This window comes from Saccostrea echinata, unplaced genomic scaffold (genome assembly GCF_033153115.1).
Source record: "Saccostrea echinata isolate AGI-Se365-2 ecotype Australia unplaced genomic scaffold, CSIRO_AGI_Sech_v1 ptg000006l, whole genome shotgun sequence".
In the NCBI taxonomy this organism is placed as follows: Eukaryota; Metazoa; Mollusca; class Bivalvia; order Ostreida; family Ostreidae; genus Saccostrea; species Saccostrea echinata.
The window spans coordinates 13,069,377-13,092,093 of record NW_026889755.1 but is presented as its reverse complement, the minus strand read 5'-3'; the positions used below and the strand labels follow the sequence as shown (position 1 = coordinate 13,092,093).

Genomic DNA, 22,717 nt, shown 5'->3' with positions numbered 1-22,717 from the left:
GGCACAGTGATTAGAGAGTCTGTGCTAAAAACAAATGTTTAGAGTATCAAATAAATTTAGGGGAAAAAATACCTCGTCGTTCTCCCTTAACAATAAGTGTTCAAGATCAGAGGCCCAAGGTAAGAAAAATAGGCCTATTTTGAAATTGATTTCGAAATAAACTTTGGTTTAATATATGAAGAGAAAGAAAGTATAATTTAAAGCCATTTGATTTATTAGTATTTCACTGGCGAAAGAGGGTATGTGATGATATATATATATATATATGCATTTGTATATTTCTCTGGTAAAGTTCCAAACCTTTTTTTTAACATTCCCAGCTTTGTTAATCTGATTAAAGCGACTCTATAGTCTGTATGTAAAACAGGACTACGAATGTATATCGTATGTATGAAACATTTGATTTTTAGCTCACCTGAGCTGAAAGCTCAAGTGAGCTTTTCTGATCACCCGTTGTCCGTCCGTCCGTCCGTCCGTCTGTAAACTTTTCACATTTTCAACTTCTTCTCAAGAACCACTGGGCCAATTTTAACCAAACTTGGTACAAAGTATCCCTGGGTGAAGGGGAGTTCAAATTGTTAAAATAAAGGGCCAAGTCCCCTTACAAGGAGAGATAATCAAGAAAAGACAAAAATAGTGTGGGGTCATTAAAAAATCTTCTTCTGAAGAACCACTGGGCCAGAAAAGCTGAAACTTATGTGGAAGCATCCTTGGGTAGTGTAGATTCTAAATTGTTAAAATCATGACCCCCGGGGGTAGGGCGGGGCCACAATAGGGAATCCAAGTTTTACATTGAAATATATAGGAAAAATTTTTAAAAATCTTCTTCTCAAGAACCACTGGGCCAGAAAAGCTGAAACTTATGTGGAAGCATCCTTGGGTAGTGTAGATTCTAAATTGTTAAAATCATGACCCCCGGGGGTAGGGCGGGGCCACAATAGGGAATCCAAGTTTTACATTGAAATATATAGGAAAAATCTTTTAAAATCTTCTCAAGAACCACTGGGCCAGAAAAGCTGAAACTTATGTGGAAGCATCCTTGGGTAGTGTAGATTCTAAATTGTTAAAATCATGACCCCCGGGGGTAGGGCGGGGCCACAATAGGGAATCCAAGTTTTACATTGAAATATATAGGAAAAATCTTTTAAAATCTTCTTCTCAAGAACCACTGGGCCAGAAAAGCTGAAACTTATGTGGAAGCATCCTTGGGTAGTGTAGATTCTAAATTGTTAAAATCATGACCCCTGGGGTAGGGCGGGGCCACAATAGGGAATCCAAGTTTTACATTGAAATATATAGGAAAAATCTTTAAAAATCTTCTTCTCAAGAACCACTGGGCCAGAAAAGCTGAAACTTATGTGGAAGCATCCTTGGGTAGTGCAGATTCTAAATTATTAAAATCATGACCCCCGGGGGTAGGGCGGGGCCACAAAAGGGAATCCAAGTTTTACATTGAAATATATAGGAAAAATCTTAAAAAATCTTCTTCTCAAGAACCACTGGGCCAGAAAACGCTGAAACTTATGTGGAAGCATCCTTGGGTAGTGTAGATTCTAAATTGTTCAAACAGGACCCCCCGGGGTAGGGCGGGGCCACAATAGGTATTACAAGGGGGGGGGGGGGGAATCTGGTAAAGAACAGCATGACTAAAGTTACTCAGGTGAGCGATGTTGCCCATGGGCCTCTTGTTTCTGTGATTGATCAAAAGTATTTATCTTATTCAGAAACACCTGCATTACCGGAAAAAGGCGATTTATACGGCATTTCGTCGTATGAAAGTGCAAAAGTTCCCGCTGAAGTCCCAAATGGTTCCCTTATAAAGGAAAACGGTTATTTGTGCAGTGAAAATAAGCATGACAAACCGGTTGTATCTTGGAGTTTGGAAGCTCATAAGGACGAAGTCACCAAAGACAAGAAAGTCACCATTGCCGAAAAATTACTGACATCTTTCGGTACAGAGGGATATATTGTGGATTCAAAATATACATCTCCACCCTCACTTCCGCTTTATTTTTACGTCGGATACCAAGTGTTACAGGAACATAATCTTCTTATGGAATGTGGCCATGTAAGTAAAGGATAATGTATACTTTTTGTAATGCATTTTTTCTGATAAATATTACCGAGCTTTCATTATAATAAATCACATTAGGTTAAATAGGCACAAAACCAATCCCCTTTTAGCTCACCTGAGCTGAAAGCTCAAGTAAGCTTTTCTGATCATCCATTGTCCGCCCGTCCGTCTGTAAACTTTTCACATTTTCAACTTCTTCTCAAGAACCAGTGGGCCAATTTTAACCAAACTTGGTGCAAAGCATCCTTGCGTGAAGGAGAGTTTCAATTGTTTAAATGGACGGCCAATCCTCCTTACAAGGGGAGATAATCAAGAAAAGACAAAAATAGGATGGGGTCCTTAAAAAGTCTTTTTCTAAAAACCATTGGGCCAGAAAAGCTGAAACTTTTATGGAAGCATCTTGGGATAGTATAGATTCTAATTTTTTAAAGTCATGACCCCCGGTGGTAGGGCGGGCCACAATAGGGAATCCAAGGTTACCTTGAAATATGTAGTAAAAATCTTTTAAAATCTTCTCAAAAACCCCTAGGCCAGAAAAGCTGAAACTTAAGTGGAAGCATCCTCGGGTAGTGTAGATTCTATATTGTTAAAATCATGACCCCCGGGGGTAGGGCGGAGTCACAATAACGAATCAAAGATTTACATTGAAATTTATAGTAAAAAATCTTTTGAAAATCTTCTCAAGAACTACTATGCCAGAAATGCTGAAAATTATGTGTGAAGCATCCTGGGGTAGTGAAAATCTAAATTGGTCAAATCATGAATCCCTGGGTGTAAGGGGTGGGCACAATAGGGAATCAAAGATTTACATTGAAATATATAGAACAAATCTTTTAAATTCTTCTTGTAAAGAACCACTATACAAGAAATGCTGAAACTTATTTGGAAGCATCTTAGGGTAGTGAAGATATTAAATTTTTAAAATCACAACAGACAGGGGTAGAGCGGGGCCACAATAGGGAATCCAAGTTTTACATTGAAACATATAGAAGAAATCTTTTAAAAATCTTCTCAAGAACCACTGTGCCACAATAGCTGAAACTTATGTGGAAGCATCCTTGGGTAGAACCCTAAGAAAAAAATACCACAGTAAACTATAGTTAACTATAGTTTACTATAGTTAACTATAGTACCAAAGTAAAAACTTTGGAACTTTGATTTACTATAGTGAAAACTTTGGAACTTTGATTTACTATAGTAACAAATTTGGAACTTTGATTTACTATTGTGAAAACTTTGGAACTTTGATTTACTATAGTGAAAACTTTGGAACTTTGATTTACTATAATGAAAACTTTGGAACTTTGATTTACTATAATGAAAAATTTGGAACTTTAATTTACTATAGTACATGTAAACACTTTGAAACTTTGATTAAGTACTATAAATCCCGTGGAATTATGTTTTTGATTCGCATTCTTTACATTTTATGATATTTCAAGTTTAAGATTCATAAAAGCTTAAGAGAACATTTTAAAAATCCGACCCCTCTCCTAAAAGAATAATGTACAATATAGGAATTTTAATGTAAAGGTTGTCGATTGCGCCGATAAATAAGCAATATTTATTTCAATGCATTTAATTTTAATGTTATGCAGATGTAACGTAAGTCTTATTTATGGAGAAAAAATAATGAAAAAAATTGTGTCATTTAGAATCAAAATATCTGCTTCATCAACTTCAGTAAACATGTAATTTTTTTTAAATTTATAAATGTAAATATTGCATTTGAATTAACTTCTTCGTATGTTTAAATAAAGATGTACAACAAAAACCAGCTCCAACCAACCCCATATCCATCCCCTCCCCTAAAACGGCTAAATAATAATAATAAAAAAATAATAAAGATACATAAGTTGTTAAACTAATGAAAAAAACTTTGAAACTTTGATTAAGTATAGGGAAAACTTTGAAACTTTAATTAACTATAGTAAAAACTTTGGAACTTGGATTTACTATAGTGAAAACTTTCGAACTTTGATTTACTATAGTGAAAACTTTGGATCTTTGATTTACTATAGTAAAAACTTTGGAACTTTGATTTACTATAGTGAAAACTTTGGAACTTTGATTTACTATAGTTAACTATAGTAAACTATAGTTAAATATAGTTTACTATAGTATTTTTTGTTAGGGAATAGATACTAAATTATTCAAATCCTGACCCCCGGGGGTAGGGCTGGACCATAATAGGGAATCCAATTTTTACATTAAAATACATATATATAGCAAAAAATCTTTAAAATCCTTCTCCTCAAGAACCACTGGGCCACAAAAGCTGAAACTTATGTTGGAGCATCCTGGGGTAGTGTAGATTCTAAACTAATCAAATCATTACCCGTGGGAGTAGGGCGTAGCCACAATAGGGAATCCAATTTTTACATTGAAATATATAGGAAAAATTTTAAAAATCTCCTCCCCTAAAAAGCACTGGGTCAGAATAGCTGAAACTTATGTGAAAGGGTAATGTATATTCTAAATTATTCAGATCATGACCCCCAGGGGTAGGGCGTGGCCACAATATATAATCAAATGTTTACAATGAAATTTATTGGGAAAATCTTCTCAAGAACCACTGGGGCAGAAATGCTGACACTTATGTGGAAGCATCCTGGGGTAGTGTTAATTTTAAATTCGTAAAATCATGACTCCCGGGGGTAGGGTTGGGCCACAATAAGTATCATTACAAGGGGAAATTTTGGTGAAGAACAACAGGGCCAAAGTAACTCAAGTGATCGTTGTGGCCCATGGGCCTCTTGTTTCTTTTCTTTCTCAATCGTAAAAAAGCAAGGTTTTGATGGCATAATCATTTTTGGAAAATAAAAGATAGACGAAATAATACAAAAGAGGCTTATTTGGAAGGCTGAATGCTTATAAAAAGCTATCAAGTAACCAAAAAATAGTGTAGTTTTATGAATTAATCATGTTAACTCATTACTGTCTTTTTCAGATATTACTATTGGAGGCGCTGAAATCCAATAGAACCGATTATGTCAAAGTCCTCATGGATCACGGTGTATCTGTCAAAAAGAAAGATATGCCAGTTCTTTACAGATCGGTACGTTCTTAGTTTAATTCTTCTAACGAAGCTTGGCGGATACATATAACAACAGGATAAAAGTTATGATAATGATAACCTAACTTTTAAAATTTCTTGCTTCCATAGGCCACAGACACTTGATTTGTATACAGGGTGTCCCGACCTGATTTTTGCCACAATCTACCAATCTAAACTCAATTTCAGACACTCCGACTTAAAACTCGTATTCTCTTAATTTATCAGTCATTTACCCCTTTAGCAAAAGAAAGTTCGCTTAAAAAAAAATTTTGACTATTTTTTTTCTTTTCGTATTGAATCGTTTCAAACGTCCTTTGTGGGGCCTCTTTATTGTAAAATATGCATAATAAAAATTGTCTAAATGCACTTGTCGACTTTATATTGGATACTTCAACTTCCGATTATGTTAATACTATAGGATAAAACCAGAAACTTCCGAAATCTGAACTGAAGTCTAAAGGTAGGTTTATAGACAGTTTTTGATAATTTCATGTCCGAATAAAAGAAACTTATTCTTGAGATAGATATTAATAATGAGGTTTGTCTTGACAGCATTTAAAGTGAGCTTTTAGCAACTTCTGTGGTCTTTATAGTAATGCTTTGAATAATATCTCTTTGGCCCAAGAATATGACTCGAGAAACATAAATCTTCGCAGTGAGTTGCCATATGGGGGCATAAACATTTCACGAACACATCTTATTTTAATATTCTTTTCGTGATAAGGAACACAATCTCAGTTTGGCTCAACTTATATATTTTTATTATACACCCGCTCCAAAGGAAGGGGGTTGGGGGTTGGGGGGTTATACTGTTTAACCCTTCTGTGTCTAGCTGTTTGTCGTTCGTCGCAGTTTTCTTAGCAACTACATGTACTCTTTGCAGATGTTGGAAAGAGTGTGTTGCAGTTCTTTTGTTATTTTCCCTAACGTTGTAGCAGTTTAAAAGAAAAATTTCAAGTAACAGAAAACGGTCTTAAATTTTTTTCAGATACAACGGTATATACAGCACAATGTAGAACAATATTTAGAAACTGCATATCGACTACCAGTTTGCCATTAAATGAAGTGTAAATTAGCCACTTAGGAAAATAAGTCAAGTTTTCTGTTTTTCGAATAGGGAATCCCCATTGTTTTGAAAAATTGCCTCCTTGAAACAGAATGAATTTGATATACGCATAAAGAGACAGGATTTTTCTTCAAAACTGCCATTTCCGATTTTTGTTTCAAAGAGGCATATTTTTGAAAATCACAAAAATCGAATAAATATTATTATCCATCCGAAATGGAAAATGTGCACATAAAATAGCACTTAATACTTCAGTGTTGGAGCTGGTCTAGTGGTAAAATGTGTGGAATCTTTGCGAAGTTTCTTTTGCCTAAGAATGGGTTCGAATCCTGGAATGGCTGGTATGTGTATACATATTTTTTTTCTTAAATAATGGAATTACAATGTAACAACTCTCTTGAGAGAGAAAGAGAGGGGGAGATGTCGTAAAGTTAATGAGTAATATTTTAAATGCATGCAGAATTAAATTGTTTTCCTTGATATTGTGATTTAAATCAAATTAGACATACATTTAGTGGCGATGTCTTTAAAAATAAAGTGCACATGTACTATCATTTTAAATAATTTAATTTTTTCAGACTCATTTCGTTTCATTATTGTTCTGTTAATTAGTTGCTCAGATTTGACTTGAAACAACTAAATTGAAATGACTCAATGGAATTTTTTGGATATTGCATCAACAGCGTGATTATTGGACACATTTTTTTTAATACATATTTAAAAAATATTAACGCATGCTGTCTACAGCACATCTTTCAAAATGATGTGCGAGATGCACTTGCCATTAATTGTGCATTTTATCGTTCTAACTTTTCGCGTGCAATATGGCGATAGTGACCATAGATGTGAAAAAAAAGTTTACTATCAGGTCGCCAGTCTATAGGATAGAATAATTTTTATTTAAAGTCGGATAAATCAACAAGATAGGAAAAACTATGCATGAAATAAACATAACATGTGAAATGTTTTGCTAAAACACGATGGACATACCCGCCGTATAAATAAAGTCATCTACGTAGTATTATCTATATTAAGCGATAACTCTTCATGCGTCGTGGGTATTTAAATGTCCTTCTCGATATAGGGAATAATCACGAGTTTCTGCAACACCCTCTTTTAGCACACTCTTTGTTTTGGCATGTCATATGTTGGGATTCATTTTTGTAGGAATCTGATTTGAACTTCCTGACGTAAATCCGTGATTCTGCCAGATTTTCATCGCAATTTTCACAGCAAATGCTCATCGCAGTGCCTAACCAAAAAAAATACTATAGTAAACTATAGTTAACTGTAGTTTACTATAGTAAATCAAAGTTATCACTATGGTTAATCAACGTTTTCAAAGTGATCACTATAGTGCTATAGTTATAGTGATAACTTTAGAAACTTTGATTTACTAAAGTAAATAAAAATTTTAAAGTTATCACAATTGTAAAGATTTCATAGTGATCTCTATAGTATTTCAAAGTTTTCATAGTTATCACTATAGTGTCATAGTGATCACTAGAGTAAATCAAAGTGTCAAAGTTATCACTAGAGTAAATCAAAGTGTCAAAGTTATCACTATAGTTAACTAAAGTTTTCATAGTGTCAAAGTTATCACTAAAGTTAACTATAGTATTTTTTGATAGGGATGTGTCATGTTGTTACTTTGAATTTACCGAGTGGCAATAAATACAAAATTTACAACATGACAAAATTTTGTATTTACTGTCACCAGTAAATTCAAAATTTACAACATGACAGATGCTTGAAATTTTAGCACACTCCTTGTTTAGGCATGTCATTTGATGGGATTCGTTTCTGTACGAATCCGATTTCAACCTTCTGTTTATCCGTGCGTCTGTCTGTAATAATTTTTCGTCGCAGTTTTCTCATGAACTACTCTTCGCTGATGCTTGAAATATTTGCACACTTTTTGTTTAGGCATGGAATTTGGTTGGATTCATTTTGTATGAATCTGATGTCAACTTCCCGTTCATCAGTGTGTCTGTCTCTTTCAAATTTCCTCCGCAGTTTTCTCAGCATTTATTCAAACCAGATGCTGGGAATTTAAGCACACGTTTTGATTAGGCATTCCATATGGTGGGATTCATTTTTGTACGAATCCAATGTCAACTTCCTGTTCATCTGTGCGCGTCTGTCTGTGCAAAATTTCCATCGCAGTTTTTTTTTCAGCAGTTTCTAATCACAGATGCTAGAAGTTTTAGTACACTCTTTGTTAAGCCATGCCATATGGTGGGATTCATTTTGGACGAATCCAATCTCAACTTGTTTTCTGTTTTTCCGTGTGTCTGTCCATATATTCAAATAACAGCGTTTATTCAAATCAGAGCGGGGGTATTACAAGTTAGCATTGACTCACATACGTCCTGTTCACTGTGACAAATACAATAGTATCACTTTCAATTTTTTGCATATTTCAAATTTTAAATTATTTCTTTCAAGACTATTAGTTGTACAAAGCATGGACCAAAAGTTAAAGACTGTAACTGCTTAGGAATGATGTGGTTAATGAAGGTAAGTCGATAATTAATAGTATCAACGAGACGTTTGTTAAATATATGTTGAAGAAAAAAATAATAAGTGATAATAAGATATATGTAGGAGAATTCCTACTATATGTTTCTGTTTTGAACTAATCTCTCAATAGCTAATTTAAATAAATGGCCATAAACCGTAAACTTGAGTATATAGGTATTTCACTTTTTTTTAGTCAATAAACAAAGAAGAGGCCAAGAATTGTTTCAAGGACAAAAAGGTGGTTAAGGCTCTACAGGCTCCACAGACCATTTGCAGAGAACTGCTCGATTACCAGAGTAGGAAATACTTTTATTTTTTATTCCATATGTTATACATGTTTACAACACAGACACTTGGAAGCTGCCCCCCCCCTTTTCTTTTTTTCCTTTTAAATCTGGGGTAGACACACCTTTTTTCCTATTTTTGTAATATAATGTGTACTACGTGTTCAATAATGTAACCCTTTTGTTTCCATAAACTGTTAAATATATACCGTTTACGGCTGATACATAAAAAGAGAGAAGGCTTGCAACTCTTCTCTCGTCATCCGCCTCACCTAGCTTAAACTTCGCGTGATTATCAATCATGGTATTGCAAACATAAATAAATCTGTAACACACTCTTCTTCTTTCTATACTTCCATTTCATTTTTAAGTACCACCTTTTTGTCCCCCGCTTTCACTGAAAGTGGGGGATATTAATTTGGGTCTGTCCGTCCGTCCGTCCGTCTGTATTTCTGTCTGTCTGTAACACTTTCGTTTCCGCGCGATATCTCGAGAACCCTTTGAGCTTTCGCAATGAAATTTTGCACAGCAACTTCCTATGGCCTGAAAAAGAACCCTATTTATTTTGAGGTCAAAGGTCAAGGTCATAGATTCTGTCTGTTTTAACACTTTCGTTTCCGCACGATATCTCGCGAATTCTTTGAGCTTTTGCAATTAAATTTATACCATAACTCCCTATGGCCTCTCTTGCCCCTCTCAAAGTGTCCCGCCCCGTTTGTTCTTATTTATTGTATTAAAAGTCGCTTGGCACTATTTTTAGCACATGGGCATCTGGAGAGTTATTACGTATAATGCAGATTGTCGGCGGACTTTATATTCTAATTACATCTATTAGAACTGTTTAGTAAAGGCTAAATCAGACAACATTTATTGTGTAAAAGTTTGACAATATCAAAGGTGAATATAAACAGTATATGTGACTTCAAGTAAATGCATTTAATTGTTTGTATAATCAAGTGCCTCCGTGGTCTAGTGGTATGTTGCTCGCTTAGCAAGCGAGAGGCCCGGGTTCAACCCCCGGACGATTTAATTTTTTTTTTGATTTACTAAATGATACTATTCAACATGTGAAATGAAAAATTCATGATGTCTGGCGTGTACAAACTCATAAAATCATTATAACAGTGTGATAAATATACACATATTAAAGAATAAGCAATCAAATCTTTATATGCATATTGGCATTTTTTAAATTTGTTTCAATATACATGTATACATTTAATAATTCTATAAATACAGGGGACAGGTTGACCCCCCCCCCCCTGCATCTAGGGTAAATTTTTTTGTGAGTTCGATCCCCGGCGCCTGTGATGTCAGACTTTCTTTAGCAGTTGCTAACGCTATATAAATCCGTCGAACAGTATGCATAATAACGTTTAAGGACGTACAACACACCCACCACCAAAAAAATCCTGTCGTTTAATTTTCGCTATATTTGTATATTTCATACATGACTATATATACAATGCGTATGCACATTTTGGACAAAATCGTTCGAGTCGTATTTGGACAGGAAGTTCCAAAAGTTACCCCCCTTTGGTTGTTCACGCGGGGAATAAATTTCGATCGGCTAGCTATAAAATCCTTGATTTTCAAAAAAGTCCAGATAGTCTGGCTGTCAAATTTCATCGACTCATTCATTTAACCATTAACCACACAAATAAAGTATTTTTGTAGAGGTACACATCACCAAAATATTTTTTGAAGAACTTAAACAGAAAAACTATGGTTCATTTAAGCCTTGAAAAATGCGTATTTTTCATTTATAATATTTTTTAGGAAAAAAACCTATCGTTTAATTTTGTAAAAAAAATACGTTTTTAATGTAACTGGTTACAAAAGTAATCTTTTTGTAATTTTTTTAAACGAGCCGTTTTGATTTTATTGCGAAAAATCACCCCCCCCCTTTCTCCTTAAATCACGTTTCTCAAGGCTCTTTCAGACGTGGGACGAAAGCATTGTTAGATCTACATATACACATGAAAAATTCCAAGCTAGAAAATATATTTTGCTTTAAAAAACATTATTTACATTATAGATCAGAGTTCTTAAAACTTTTCAGTTCATTGAAATGCAGATGTATAGACACTTTTTGACGAAGCCCCCCCCCCCTCCCCCTTTTTTGTACGTAGTCATTAGAGCTTGATGAAACATGGGTTACCCTCGAGATATATATTTAATCTTTTAAATCGCTGAAGTACCAATTAATTAATTCATTCATGCAGATTTAAATTCTGACAACTAGAATAAGAGTTAAACTATCAACTACTAGAATAAAAGTAAAACTTATTATCTAAGGATTGTATGTCCACCTGTCCAATATGTAGTCCATACACATGGCTGACATGCATTTAATTTTATACCTGCGTATGAATTCAACTTACATTGAATTTCAATTTTATTTTTCATTAAAAGTGAACGCACAATGTTGAAAATTCAACTCTTCTCTTATGTAAACAGGCTGGTAAATGTATATATTGTTTCTTATTTATTTCAAAGAAGAGAGGGGTCTAAAAGTAACCCCACCCCCACCCCCTTGTATGCATACTTTTGTTGCTTCTATAGATAAAATTGAAATTTCGTATTCGTCTACATTAACTTAAATTTATCAAACTGTAAATTCTCCATCTATGTTTAAATTATTCATGTGTCAAAATATTCATGTACAGTGATACATGTATAACCGTTTTGTTTTGATTCGAGGAAATGCGCACTGAAATTGTTGACAGTGGTATATCACAAGTAGAGCTTTTTCAAAAAGCTTACCGTCTTTAGCAAAAACCTAAACAGTAAACTGACCAAAACCAATTCTTGGCTTTGTATTTCTTCATTAGTTTTTTTTTTTGACATAAAGATAAGCCCTACCAAGTGAAAAACAGATGCTCGGCTGTCTCCGTAAACTTCGGCTCTGCTGCCGAGATCATTCGGCAAACCTCACTCGGCACACCTCGGCTGATGACGGAATCAGCCGAAGTTTGCCGAATGGGCAAACCTAGGCTGATTCCGTGACCTTTGTGATATGTAATCGGCAAAACAAAGGGAAAAAGAATACATATATACAAGCTGTAAAGCTTGCATGCAATAAAGATCAATTCTGTTAACGTTAACAATAAAAATATAGAAACGTTTTTTGATAATTGCTATAAAAAAAAAAACTAGTATGTTATTTCGAATTAGTTCAACAGGCACTGTTCGTTCTGTCATATTTTTTTACATTCTCCCTTGCAGAGTTGTCGTTCGTTTCTCTCTCAGACACCTCTGCGATGGGCTCACGTCAAGATTTTTGACATAACGTAAAAAACATGACATTCAAAGGATTATTTCAAATTTGAATGTATGAGCCGATGGTAGAGAGTGATTTTTTTACGATTGAAAATCTTGAAAAATTGTTAAGTCGTACGAAAATTAGATCATCAGAAAATTATCTCCTTTGCCTTGAACAGCATTTCAACCAATGAAATAATTGAAAATTTTCTCATCATGCAATTTCTACCAATCACAAAAGAGAGGAAGTACATAGTCCGGAGACTGTAAAATACTTCAACTCTGTATACCGTCTTCCAAGGAAGACGGTAATAATCTAGATGGTCGGATAGGGCCAGTTTGTCGCATATAAGATATTCGTGAATTCAGGCCATTCAGTAAACAATTCTGTTACATTTTCGGTACTTAATTAGTATATATTATAGTTTTCAGTTCTTGAGTTCATCAGAATTCATTGTGTCTTCATAACTGTTCGACAAACAGGAGGAAATAACTCAACTAGGGGAGGGGGAAAATCTCCCACATATTTAGAGTTGTTCCTCTTTGATCAGTGAACTTTTGGAAACGGGTTGTAAAACATTTTTTTTCTTAAAAGGAGAACAAAACTACGATGGCCGATATCAGCCTGTACATATTCCGACTGCTATTGAAATTTGTACATTTAAGGTAGAGATTGATAGGTTGTCAACAAAAAAACTAACCATTGAAATTTTCTGAATTTTATATATGTTTGTGTTGAGTCTTTGTTCTAAATCATATTAAAAATTCAAGGTAGGTCATCGGGCTAGTTTAAGAGAAATTTGATTATTTTAATATAGCCTTCATCACCCACCGAAGAGCTGAAAAAGCAGGGTAAAATAATATAAGAAGAAGAAATGAAAAGGGCTATAAAATTTTTATTGATATATTAATTATCATTTGTCTTATATGAATTCAAACATCTGTCTATATGAATTAATATTTGACATCAATCTTAAAAGTATCAAGCATTGTAAACAAAAAACAGAATTACATTCACCAAGATGCATGGTCAAATTACGTTAAAATATTGCCTATTCATTGCTCAAAGACTCACACTTCTGCTTCCACAGTGAAAAAATTACCCATCAAATTTCTTTTTTTATTGCATATTATAATTAGTCATTAGGTATCTTAAATTTCAGAAAAAAATCATACTAGATAATGGGGTTTAATTTCAACCTGGCGCAAGTTTATTATCTTACACCCTACCCTACCCCCTTCCTTTACAAAGGATGCACTTTTGAAGAATATGGTGACTAAGAGAGATTATCAAAGAATTCATCAAAATATTTCACAGAAAATGCGTAAATTCTTTGTAATATTCTTCTAAATTACATTTTATATCACAAAAGCAAATATTTATACATCCTAGACACATGTTGCCCTGGTTGACCTTTTTGCACTTACATTCAAACAGATATAAACTTTCCTTTATATCGTTAAAATTGACTTTGATAGATTTATTATACATATGATTCTTGGATGAATTATCAATGACAATATCTTTTGACCAATTCTGTGCATAAATAAACTGTTCTTTTAATCTTCCTTTGACAACATTAGTATTAATTTCACTTTCCTTTAACAGTTTCTTTTTCATTCCAAATACATGTATAACATATATAAGAATACCCAGTGATTATGAAGTTTTGTAAACAGAATCAATCCACAGTATGTTATCCTTGTTTTAAAGATATTCAAATAAAAGTATGAGTTATGTGTTTCACTGTTTTATGAAGACTGCCTGGTCATCAGTAGTCAGATATTAATACACTAAAGCATCACATGGTAAAAAGTGCGGGGAAATAGAGTGATTCGGTTATCATTACATACATACAAAAATAGTGTAATAATTTACGTAAGAACATATAATCTATTAAAGGTAATAATTTGTAACTTTAAAGTATAGATTTTACACACAGATTCATAAAAGTTAGAGGACTGTATATGATGGTGTACAACTTTTAAACTCAGGATGTAATTCAACAAAATAAAGTGAATACATTCAATAATATGTAAGTTTTTCTTGAAGTCCAAACTCCTCAAGTAATTTCAAGAAAATTGGAATGTCATTTGATACAACATTATGACCTACAACAAGAAAAGGATGGTTTGATTTAAGAAAATCTAAGAAATATAACAATGCTTGATGAATGTTGATGCTACATGTACATGTATTACCATTAAGATTCATTTGGAAAAGTAAGATAAACTTGTTATTTTGCTAGCTGTAGTTTTTTGGCTTATTGGCTGACGTATGAATCTTTAATTGCCATCATATGGATCCACTTGTGTCATGTTCAAGGAACCGGACAATTCTGTTGATTCTATGTCAATACAATGTACAACAAAGGTGTTCTTTTCAGAAGGAGCTGCAATGAGCGGAATTCATTCTGTATATTCAGATTTTGAAGCACATATATAATGGGTGGGATATGTCTGTTCCTCTTTACTGTATCCTTCTGGTAGTTCTTTTTCTGAAATGAACAAATTATTTTAATATTTAAAGAACTAAAATACATGTATTACTTCTTTCTTACACTGCAAACATAGTATGACTATGTCTATATTATGAATATAAGACATTTCTGTCAGATTATACTGTAGCAATACATTTTTATATATATGTATTCATCAAATTGTCATGAATCTTTTAATCAAATGCATATGTAGTCAGCCTCATTAATCTGGACACTTTTGCTCCCATGGAAATTGTTTGGATTAATGAAGTGTCTAAATTAAAAAAAAATTGGTATATATAGATAAAGATTAAATGTTCTAGTTTCTCAATGTAGGTCACACTCTAAGGCCAAGATCATGGGGTTAAAAAAAGAAATAAACATGTGAAATACAAAGACCCAGCAATAACTGTTTAAGAGTTAAGGCCAAAGGATAAAGTTTTTGTGGAAAAAACACTACATGTACCTGTCAATGAAACATCTTCAATGTAAAACAATACATACAGCAACTAGCAACATGCTGTATGTGTACTTAAAAAAGCGGGCTTCATATTTTAGCAGCTTTGGCGCAGACAACGATGCGCTAATTCAATAATACTGCTAAGAAATCAGTTATAAATACAGCAGGGACATATATAGTTCGAATTCATGATTTTGCCAAAAATTCCACACCCAGTAATTGCGCTAAATTTTAAATACGCAAATTTATGTACAGTAACTATTATATGTGGAATTAAAATACATTTTTTACATCATTCTTATTCCTTGGTTTTAATCCAGTCTTGTCCTAATTACCTTATTGACATAATTCCAATATTCTTTTGTAACACTGCATATGACACTTGATTATATAGCCAAGGATCATGTATGTCCATAAGATCTGCAACATGAAGAAAAGACAATAAAAATTAAAGTAGATAGCTTGATCTATTTAAAAGATATTGTAGAATTTATTAACAATTCTGGCCCCAGGATCATGAAAGATCTTAAGCTTAAGTCAAAATCTTAATGTTGCACTAAAACATTGTAGACATTAAGTAGACCAAAATTAAAATAATTGTCAATATTGCATTACAAAAGTGTTTTTATCTGCAAATTTAGAGATTAATTCAATAATTAATAAATACTTTACAGGCGATTGAAAATTTGACTTAAGTCTAAGTCTGTTTCATGATCCTGGGCCTGATTTAATTTGTAAATTTAATTTTTTGTAAATTTAGGTATGATAATGTGAAGAAGTCAGCATGTACATGTATTGTTAAAAAAACCATGTCTCATAAGTTTTTTAACAATACTGACTTCTTCAGATTATCATACCAATTCTTTGGTGTTATAGTTGAAACAATCTCATTTAAGTTAGAAGACATCTTTACATTTTATAATTTTTGGTTACATGTATTCAGTTTTTAATTCAATTTACAATGTGGTTTTTTTTTGTATGTTTATACACAAGCATTTACCGGTACAGGTATTTAAGTCAATAGAGCACCTGACTAGTGATGCAGATGTCCCAGGTTAGAATCTCGGTCCAGCCATACATTTTCCTCCTTTCCTGTCACACATGTACAGTTACTATAGCAGATCTGTCTTGAATTTTCCTGAAATATGTATATGAACTTTGAAAAATTATTGACTTGAGAAAATGCTTCTACATGTATACAATAGTTTGTACATTATGGTGTGTAACTTAAGAGTATAAGGACTAAAAATTTGAAATCTAATAAATTTATAATAATATAAAACACCCCCCCCCCCCTTATTGGAAAAATTTCTGGATTTTCCCTGATACATGTGCAAGTGTAAATTGAAAGGAAAAAATAAGAGACGAAACAAATTAAGCTTTAAATACAAACCAATGGCTACTTTGAAGTTAATGTAAAAAGCACCCTTGATATTCCTCTTTCCAGCTGACACTTGATTTGAATGGCCACATTATTTCCGCAGAGAATGCTGAATACACTGCCTTAGCCTAGTCCATATTTTGCTTCACCTGTAGTATTTAATATTTCTTTTAGTATTTATGATATCTGTTTATAATCAGGGCCCTTTTGAGCATACAACAAATACATACATAATTTATTACATGTGCATAATTATTACATAAACTTGCATTTATTTAAAAATCTTTTGAATACAGCACCATTTAAACTGTAATTTATCATCTATGTATATGGTTCATAAGATAACATGTAAAATACATGTACTTAAATAATATACAATGTTAAGTATTAAACAGGTCCAGTCAATCAGTACATTTATCTGCATAGGTTGAATTACCTACAGACGGCTACTGTAACTTTATTTAGCTACTTTGGGTAGCTTTATTTAGCTATTTCAATGCAACTTTTTACAAATTTGCTTTTTATTTCAAAAAGACAAAAGATCTAGAATTGCAGGTAAATATCCACAATTACTTATACAAGGGATTAATATTTAAAAAGCGATCCAAAGCTGAGAAAGTTTACAAATTTTTGCGTTTTAACACTTTAAGCAAAATATGTATTTCTATTGTTTGAGTAACTATACACAGCCTGGTGTGCGTTTAGGCACAGAAAAGTATGATTACTTCACATTGTGCTAAATAATTACCAATCCGGCCTTTATCATGTTCACCAGAAATGTCTGGTCTTGTTATTTCATTCAAGAAGTAAGAGTCTGGTCATAAAATAAGTTTGACTTTGCAGCTAAATAAAACTACTTTAGTTAGGTAAATAAACCTATGTAGGTAATTCAAGCTACGTAGCTAAATCTAGTGATTGTACCAGACCTGTACGTTAAACTGTTAAACAAACATGCACCATAGTCGTAATATTCACCTGATATATCTGAAACGGACACTGCAAACAAAACATTTGTTCTGCAAAATTTTTACTTCTTCCATCATACCAATTAACATCTGCAGGGTCATGGCCTTTAATCAGCTTATGTCTATATTCAAAACCACATCAGACACAGATACCGGCACCCACGTGGTGCTGCAGTCGACAAGGAGTAGTTTCACCAAAATTATGTTCATGGTCGGTTTCAGTCTCATTTTCATCTCGATTCTTATTAAGGTGCTTCAATTTCGAGGACCGTCAAGATTAAATATGTATGGAAACTTTGTCTTTTAGACGAGGAAATTTTCTCGACTTCTTCGTCGGCCATCTTGTAGCATAGACAATAATGTGTAAATGAAGATTATTATTTGGCGGCGTTGCGGAATCCGGAAAAACAGCACGTGCTAATATGCGGATTCTATCTATCACGTGATTGCTATCCGTCTCTACCTTAAAATGTACATTGACATGTACATTTTGCACTGACAGTGCACACTTCGTGCTCTTAACTTTTGTCTGTACATGTACAAAATGGCAAAAAGGCAAATGTCAGAATGTGAACGTTTGAAATACAAATTCTTTTAATTAAAATTCCTGGTTGGTGAAAACCATTAAATATGAATAAAATTGTACAAGGCACTGGAGAGAGTTTTGCAGTAAAAAGGCTGAAAAACATTAAAAGAAAATGTTCAAAATTTATGTCCACCTGTAGGTTAAAATCAATAGATCTTCTTTAAATAAGAATAAAAAATTTCATTGATTAAAATTGCCTTCCACAAACATTTCTTTACACATCCATATCAATATACTGTCCCCACCCACCTCAGCAAGTGATGGCGATTAGTATACATATGAAAGAAAAAGTGAGCAAGCTCACATACCCCACGCTTCCCCAAAACTCGACAATGCAACACGTAATGAATGGCACAGTGCATTTTAAATACACAGTATAATTCAAAAAAGGGGCATTACTTGCAAAAACTCATCACATCAAAACTTCTTGCATATAAGGACATTCAAATCTTTGTATGTTACAAATTTAACTGGGCTGAAGTTTCTAGATAAATAATGGAATCAAAATTTCTTGGTAATATACAAATCTATACATTATTCTGAAATACCTACAAAGTTTCAGGAAATTCAGTGCCGGAATTATGCTGACAAACTGTTATTTAAATTCCTCAGTGATTTCAATTTGTTAATGAGTGTAAGTCCATGTCCAACACATGACAGTTTACACATTTAAATATAATTGATGGAAACAAAATTATGATGTAGTCATATGAATCTGTTTATATACTGTACTTATGAAATTATTTAAGGCAAAGCACACCAATTTGAAGGGGGGGGGGGGGGGAGAGAGAACTATCGAAGATGGTGTGAGTGTGTGTTTGTGTTAAACCATTAATATTTTGATCTCAAAATCAATAGGGGTCTTTTAAGGTCATAAAATATTTCACATAGAATTTCATTATAAAAAGCTGATTCCAGTGGAGTTTCTTATTACCTAGCTGGAAAGTTTCTTCAATAAAAGGCAAAACTCTTAAGGCAAAAATAATGGAATCGGAATTTCCTGGTGATATGCACATCTACACACTGTGTACTAAATATCTGCAAAGTTTGTCCAAATTCTGTGCAGCGGTTTAAGAGGAGTTGTGCTGACAAACTGTTCACCTCTATATTCAAGATATGGCCAAAAACCTAAGTTGAAAAGTGCCGAAATTCCCAGAAAAAATAATGGAATCAGAATTTCCTGGTAATATGCACATCTACACACTGTGTACTAAATATCTGCAGAGATTGACCAAATTCTGTGCAGCGGTTTAAGAGGAGTTGCGCAGACAAACTGTTCATCTTTATATTCAAGATATGGCCAAAAATCTAAGTTGAAAAGTGCCGAAATTCCCAGAAAAATAATGGAATCGGAATTTCCTGGTAATATGCACATCTACACATTGTGTCCTAAATATCTGCAAAGTTTGACCAAATTCTGTGCAGCGGTTTAAGAGGAGTTGTGCTGACAAACTGTTCATCTCTATATTCAAGATATGGCCAAAAATCTAAGTTGAAAAGTGCCGAAATTCCAAGAAAATATAAAGGAATCGGAATTTCCTGGTAATATGCACATCTATACATTGTGTGCTAAATATCTGCAAAGTTTGACCAAATTCTGTGCAGCGGTTTATGAGGAGTTGCGCTGACAAACTGTTCATCTCCATATTCAAGATATGGCCAAAAATCTAAGTTGAAAAGTGCCGAAATTCCGAGAAAAAATAAAGGAATCGGAATTTCCTGGTAATATGCACATCTACACATTGTGTCCTAAATATCTGCAAAGTTTGACGAAATTCTGTGCAGCGGTTTATGAGGAGTTGCGCTGACAAAAAAACAGGACTGACGGACTGACTGACTGACTGACTGACACACTGACTGATTGACTGACTGACTGACGGACGGGTCAAAAACATTATACCTCACGCAACTTGTTGCGTGGGGTATAAAAATACATATATACATGCACTCCTTTTTTTATCAAAAGTAAAAGAAAGTTGAAAGGACCACAAAAAATGGTTTCCATATAAGTAAGAGACATGCCGAAATATTATGTAAGATTAAATTATGACCTTTGAAGTTCATAAAATCAACATTTTCTTTGAATTTCATTTACATAGAAATTTTAAAATGACTATTTCTTTATTTCAACTTTCACATTTTATAGAAAAATCATTCATATTATAAATACTTAGTATACCTATATACGTAATAACATTTTCCGTGTTAAGAGTACTTATATTAGATCATTCCAACTGTGTAAAATTACCATGGAATTAGAACTCTTCAGTGAGCAGTGTTTGGAGTTTTCTTTTAAATCAAAGGTTTAGAACATTTTCCTCTGATATTTATCAGTTTCTTTTTTTTATTGTCCAACTCTTTTCAGTGCCATTATACAATTTTATTCATATTTAATGGTCTTCGCCGACCAGGAATTTTAATTAAAAGAATATGTGTTTTATTCCTCTACTTTTTAACATTTGCCTTTTTGCCATTTTGTACATGAACGGACAAAAGATAAGAGCACGAAGTGTGCACTGTCAGTGCAAAATGTACATGTCAATGTACATTTTTGAAGTATAAATTTCAATAGTAGTCGGAATATGAAGAGGCTGATATCGGCCATCGTACAAAACAGTATTTATATGGCTAATTCTTAATTTGAAGATAGGCCCGTGATCTGTTAATGCGAATGTTAATAGCTAACTGTAACAAAAGAAAGCAATGTGTCATAAAAGATAAAGAATATTGTTGTGCTAATATTAATATTAATAATAATCACGGATACGAGTGTCATATAAAAAAATATAAGAAATTTAAGACATAATCTTTCTTTTCTTCCCTTTTTATGGAGGAAGGGCGGGTTTTAAATCAAAAGCGCAAATAATCAAGGATGCGATTTGGTTTCTAAAGAAACCACATCAAGTCCCTAATCACATTTTCTTATAATTACGTCGGGATCGATTCGGTCGTCATTTTGACGCTTTATTATAAACGTCAAATTTGACGTCAAGTTAAACATTTAATTGAAATCGCAAGAGTTATCTCCCCCAGTGTGTTGTACGTCTTTAATAGGCCATCCTAAAGACGTTATAAGTTTTGCAAAAAATACATTTTTGCATCCTCGTAACATTTATGTGGAGGACATTCTGTCACAGGACGTAGAGCAAACGATGAAATTAATACTAGTTGCTTTGCTTAAGGTCATCTTTTTAAAAATTTGTTGGTTGCCCTCTGCCGACCGACTGGCGAAGAATAGCCCGAATCAAAACTTTAACTTCGAGAACCAATTATTTTTTGTTCGGTTTCTGGAAAAAAGATTTTAAAATTTACCATTGAAATTAAAATTTTCTGAGAAAAAAGTTTCTCACCTACCTACCTACCGACCCATTTTTTCATCCTTATTCGAGAGAGGGCAAACAAGCATTATTTTAAAGTTGGCCTAACCGATAATAAAATTTAAGAATAAAACTTTGTTGTCTTTTCTTTTTTGTTAAATTTTTGATAAGATAATTTACTTGATGTGTAAAAGTGTGTTCTGTTATTTTTCTTGATGTTTAGGTGCACAGTCGCGTAATTTTTGCCAAATTAGTCCGATAAAATACAGCAAATGAGGGATAAACGTTTTCTAACATTAGTTGTTTGTACACGTTTTGTACCGCCTATCGGATATCACAGTGAATGGAAGCTTGGACCTCGTATCATTGTATATCTATTAAAGGTTACCCTATAAAATAGACAAGATTTATGACAAATCGAGTTTTCTACCTTCTGTTGAAAACTTAACCGGTATGTTTAATTTTGATTAGTTTACCCTTGTGTGAGACAAAAACAAGAGTAATTTTTCTTTTTCAGAAAAGCAATACACATGTCAGAAAATAAAACCAGAGGAAAACAAAGGTGAAATACAAGAAAGTCAAACGGCCCATTTAGAAGATATACTTCTTTGGGCATTGTATGCTAACAGACCAGAGATTGCTGAAACAGTTTGGCTAAGGGGACAAAACCAGCTAAGTATGGTGTTTTTTAAAGAAATATCACTGATTTTTTTAGTCAAATTTATATCTTGAAATATAACCAGAAAGAAATTTATGTTGTACTAGGGCTGTGCAATATGTAATGTGTATTGGACTACAGTGAGATAACGCTTTGCACGATTTCATGGATGATGAAACTTTTATATAGCTCAATTCAAAACCTTTCCAATGGTATAAACACGAGCCTTCAGCTCTACATAGTTTTAAACTAATAGTCGTTGCAATAGTTCCCCGCTGTTGTAAAAAATGTTTTGAAACATCTTCAGAACATTGAAAGAAATTAGAGCTTATATAAAAGTTCGCACAAAACTCGGTCATTCGGTAATGCAGATTTTTACGGGGTGGGGGGTGGGGGTATGGATCTGAAAAGGTATCGTATGAGATACTTCGTAGGTAGAGAAAGAAATTTCTGACTTGCACATAATCTGTCAAAGATGCAGCAAAATCTGACCGACCTCTGACTGTAACAGGCAAGGCAAATGTCTAAAAAGTCAGGGAAGTAATTGAAAGTGATGGCAGATTCTTGATTCGTGATACTGCCAATGATGTTTGCATATCGC

At 33.4% G+C, this 22,717-nt stretch overlaps 1 protein-coding gene and 1 long non-coding RNA gene across 2 annotated transcripts in view; one reads left to right on the top strand and one right to left on the bottom strand.

Moving 5' to 3' along the window:
- LOC133180408 (transient receptor potential cation channel subfamily M member 2-like) overlaps positions 1–22,717 on the top strand; it is a 47,066-nt gene that overhangs the window by 12,141 nt on the left and 12,208 nt on the right. The window contains exons 7-11 of the mRNA XM_061314938.1: positions 1,725–2,068; positions 5,025–5,132; positions 8,647–8,718; positions 8,915–9,017; positions 21,976–22,134. Of these exons, the coding sequence (XP_061170922.1) occupies positions 1,725–2,068; positions 5,025–5,132; positions 8,647–8,718; positions 8,915–9,017; positions 21,976–22,134 (786 nt within the window). The remainder of the gene's footprint in view (positions 1–1,724; positions 2,069–5,024; positions 5,133–8,646; positions 8,719–8,914; positions 9,018–21,975; positions 22,135–22,717) is intronic.
- LOC133180285 (uncharacterized) lies at positions 14,574–16,852 on the bottom strand. Its single transcript, XR_009720316.1, has 4 exons — positions 16,603–16,852; positions 16,239–16,347; positions 15,545–15,629; positions 14,574–14,767 (listed from the first exon to the last, which is right to left on the bottom strand). It is a non-coding gene; the product is annotated as an uncharacterized LOC133180285 (long non-coding RNA).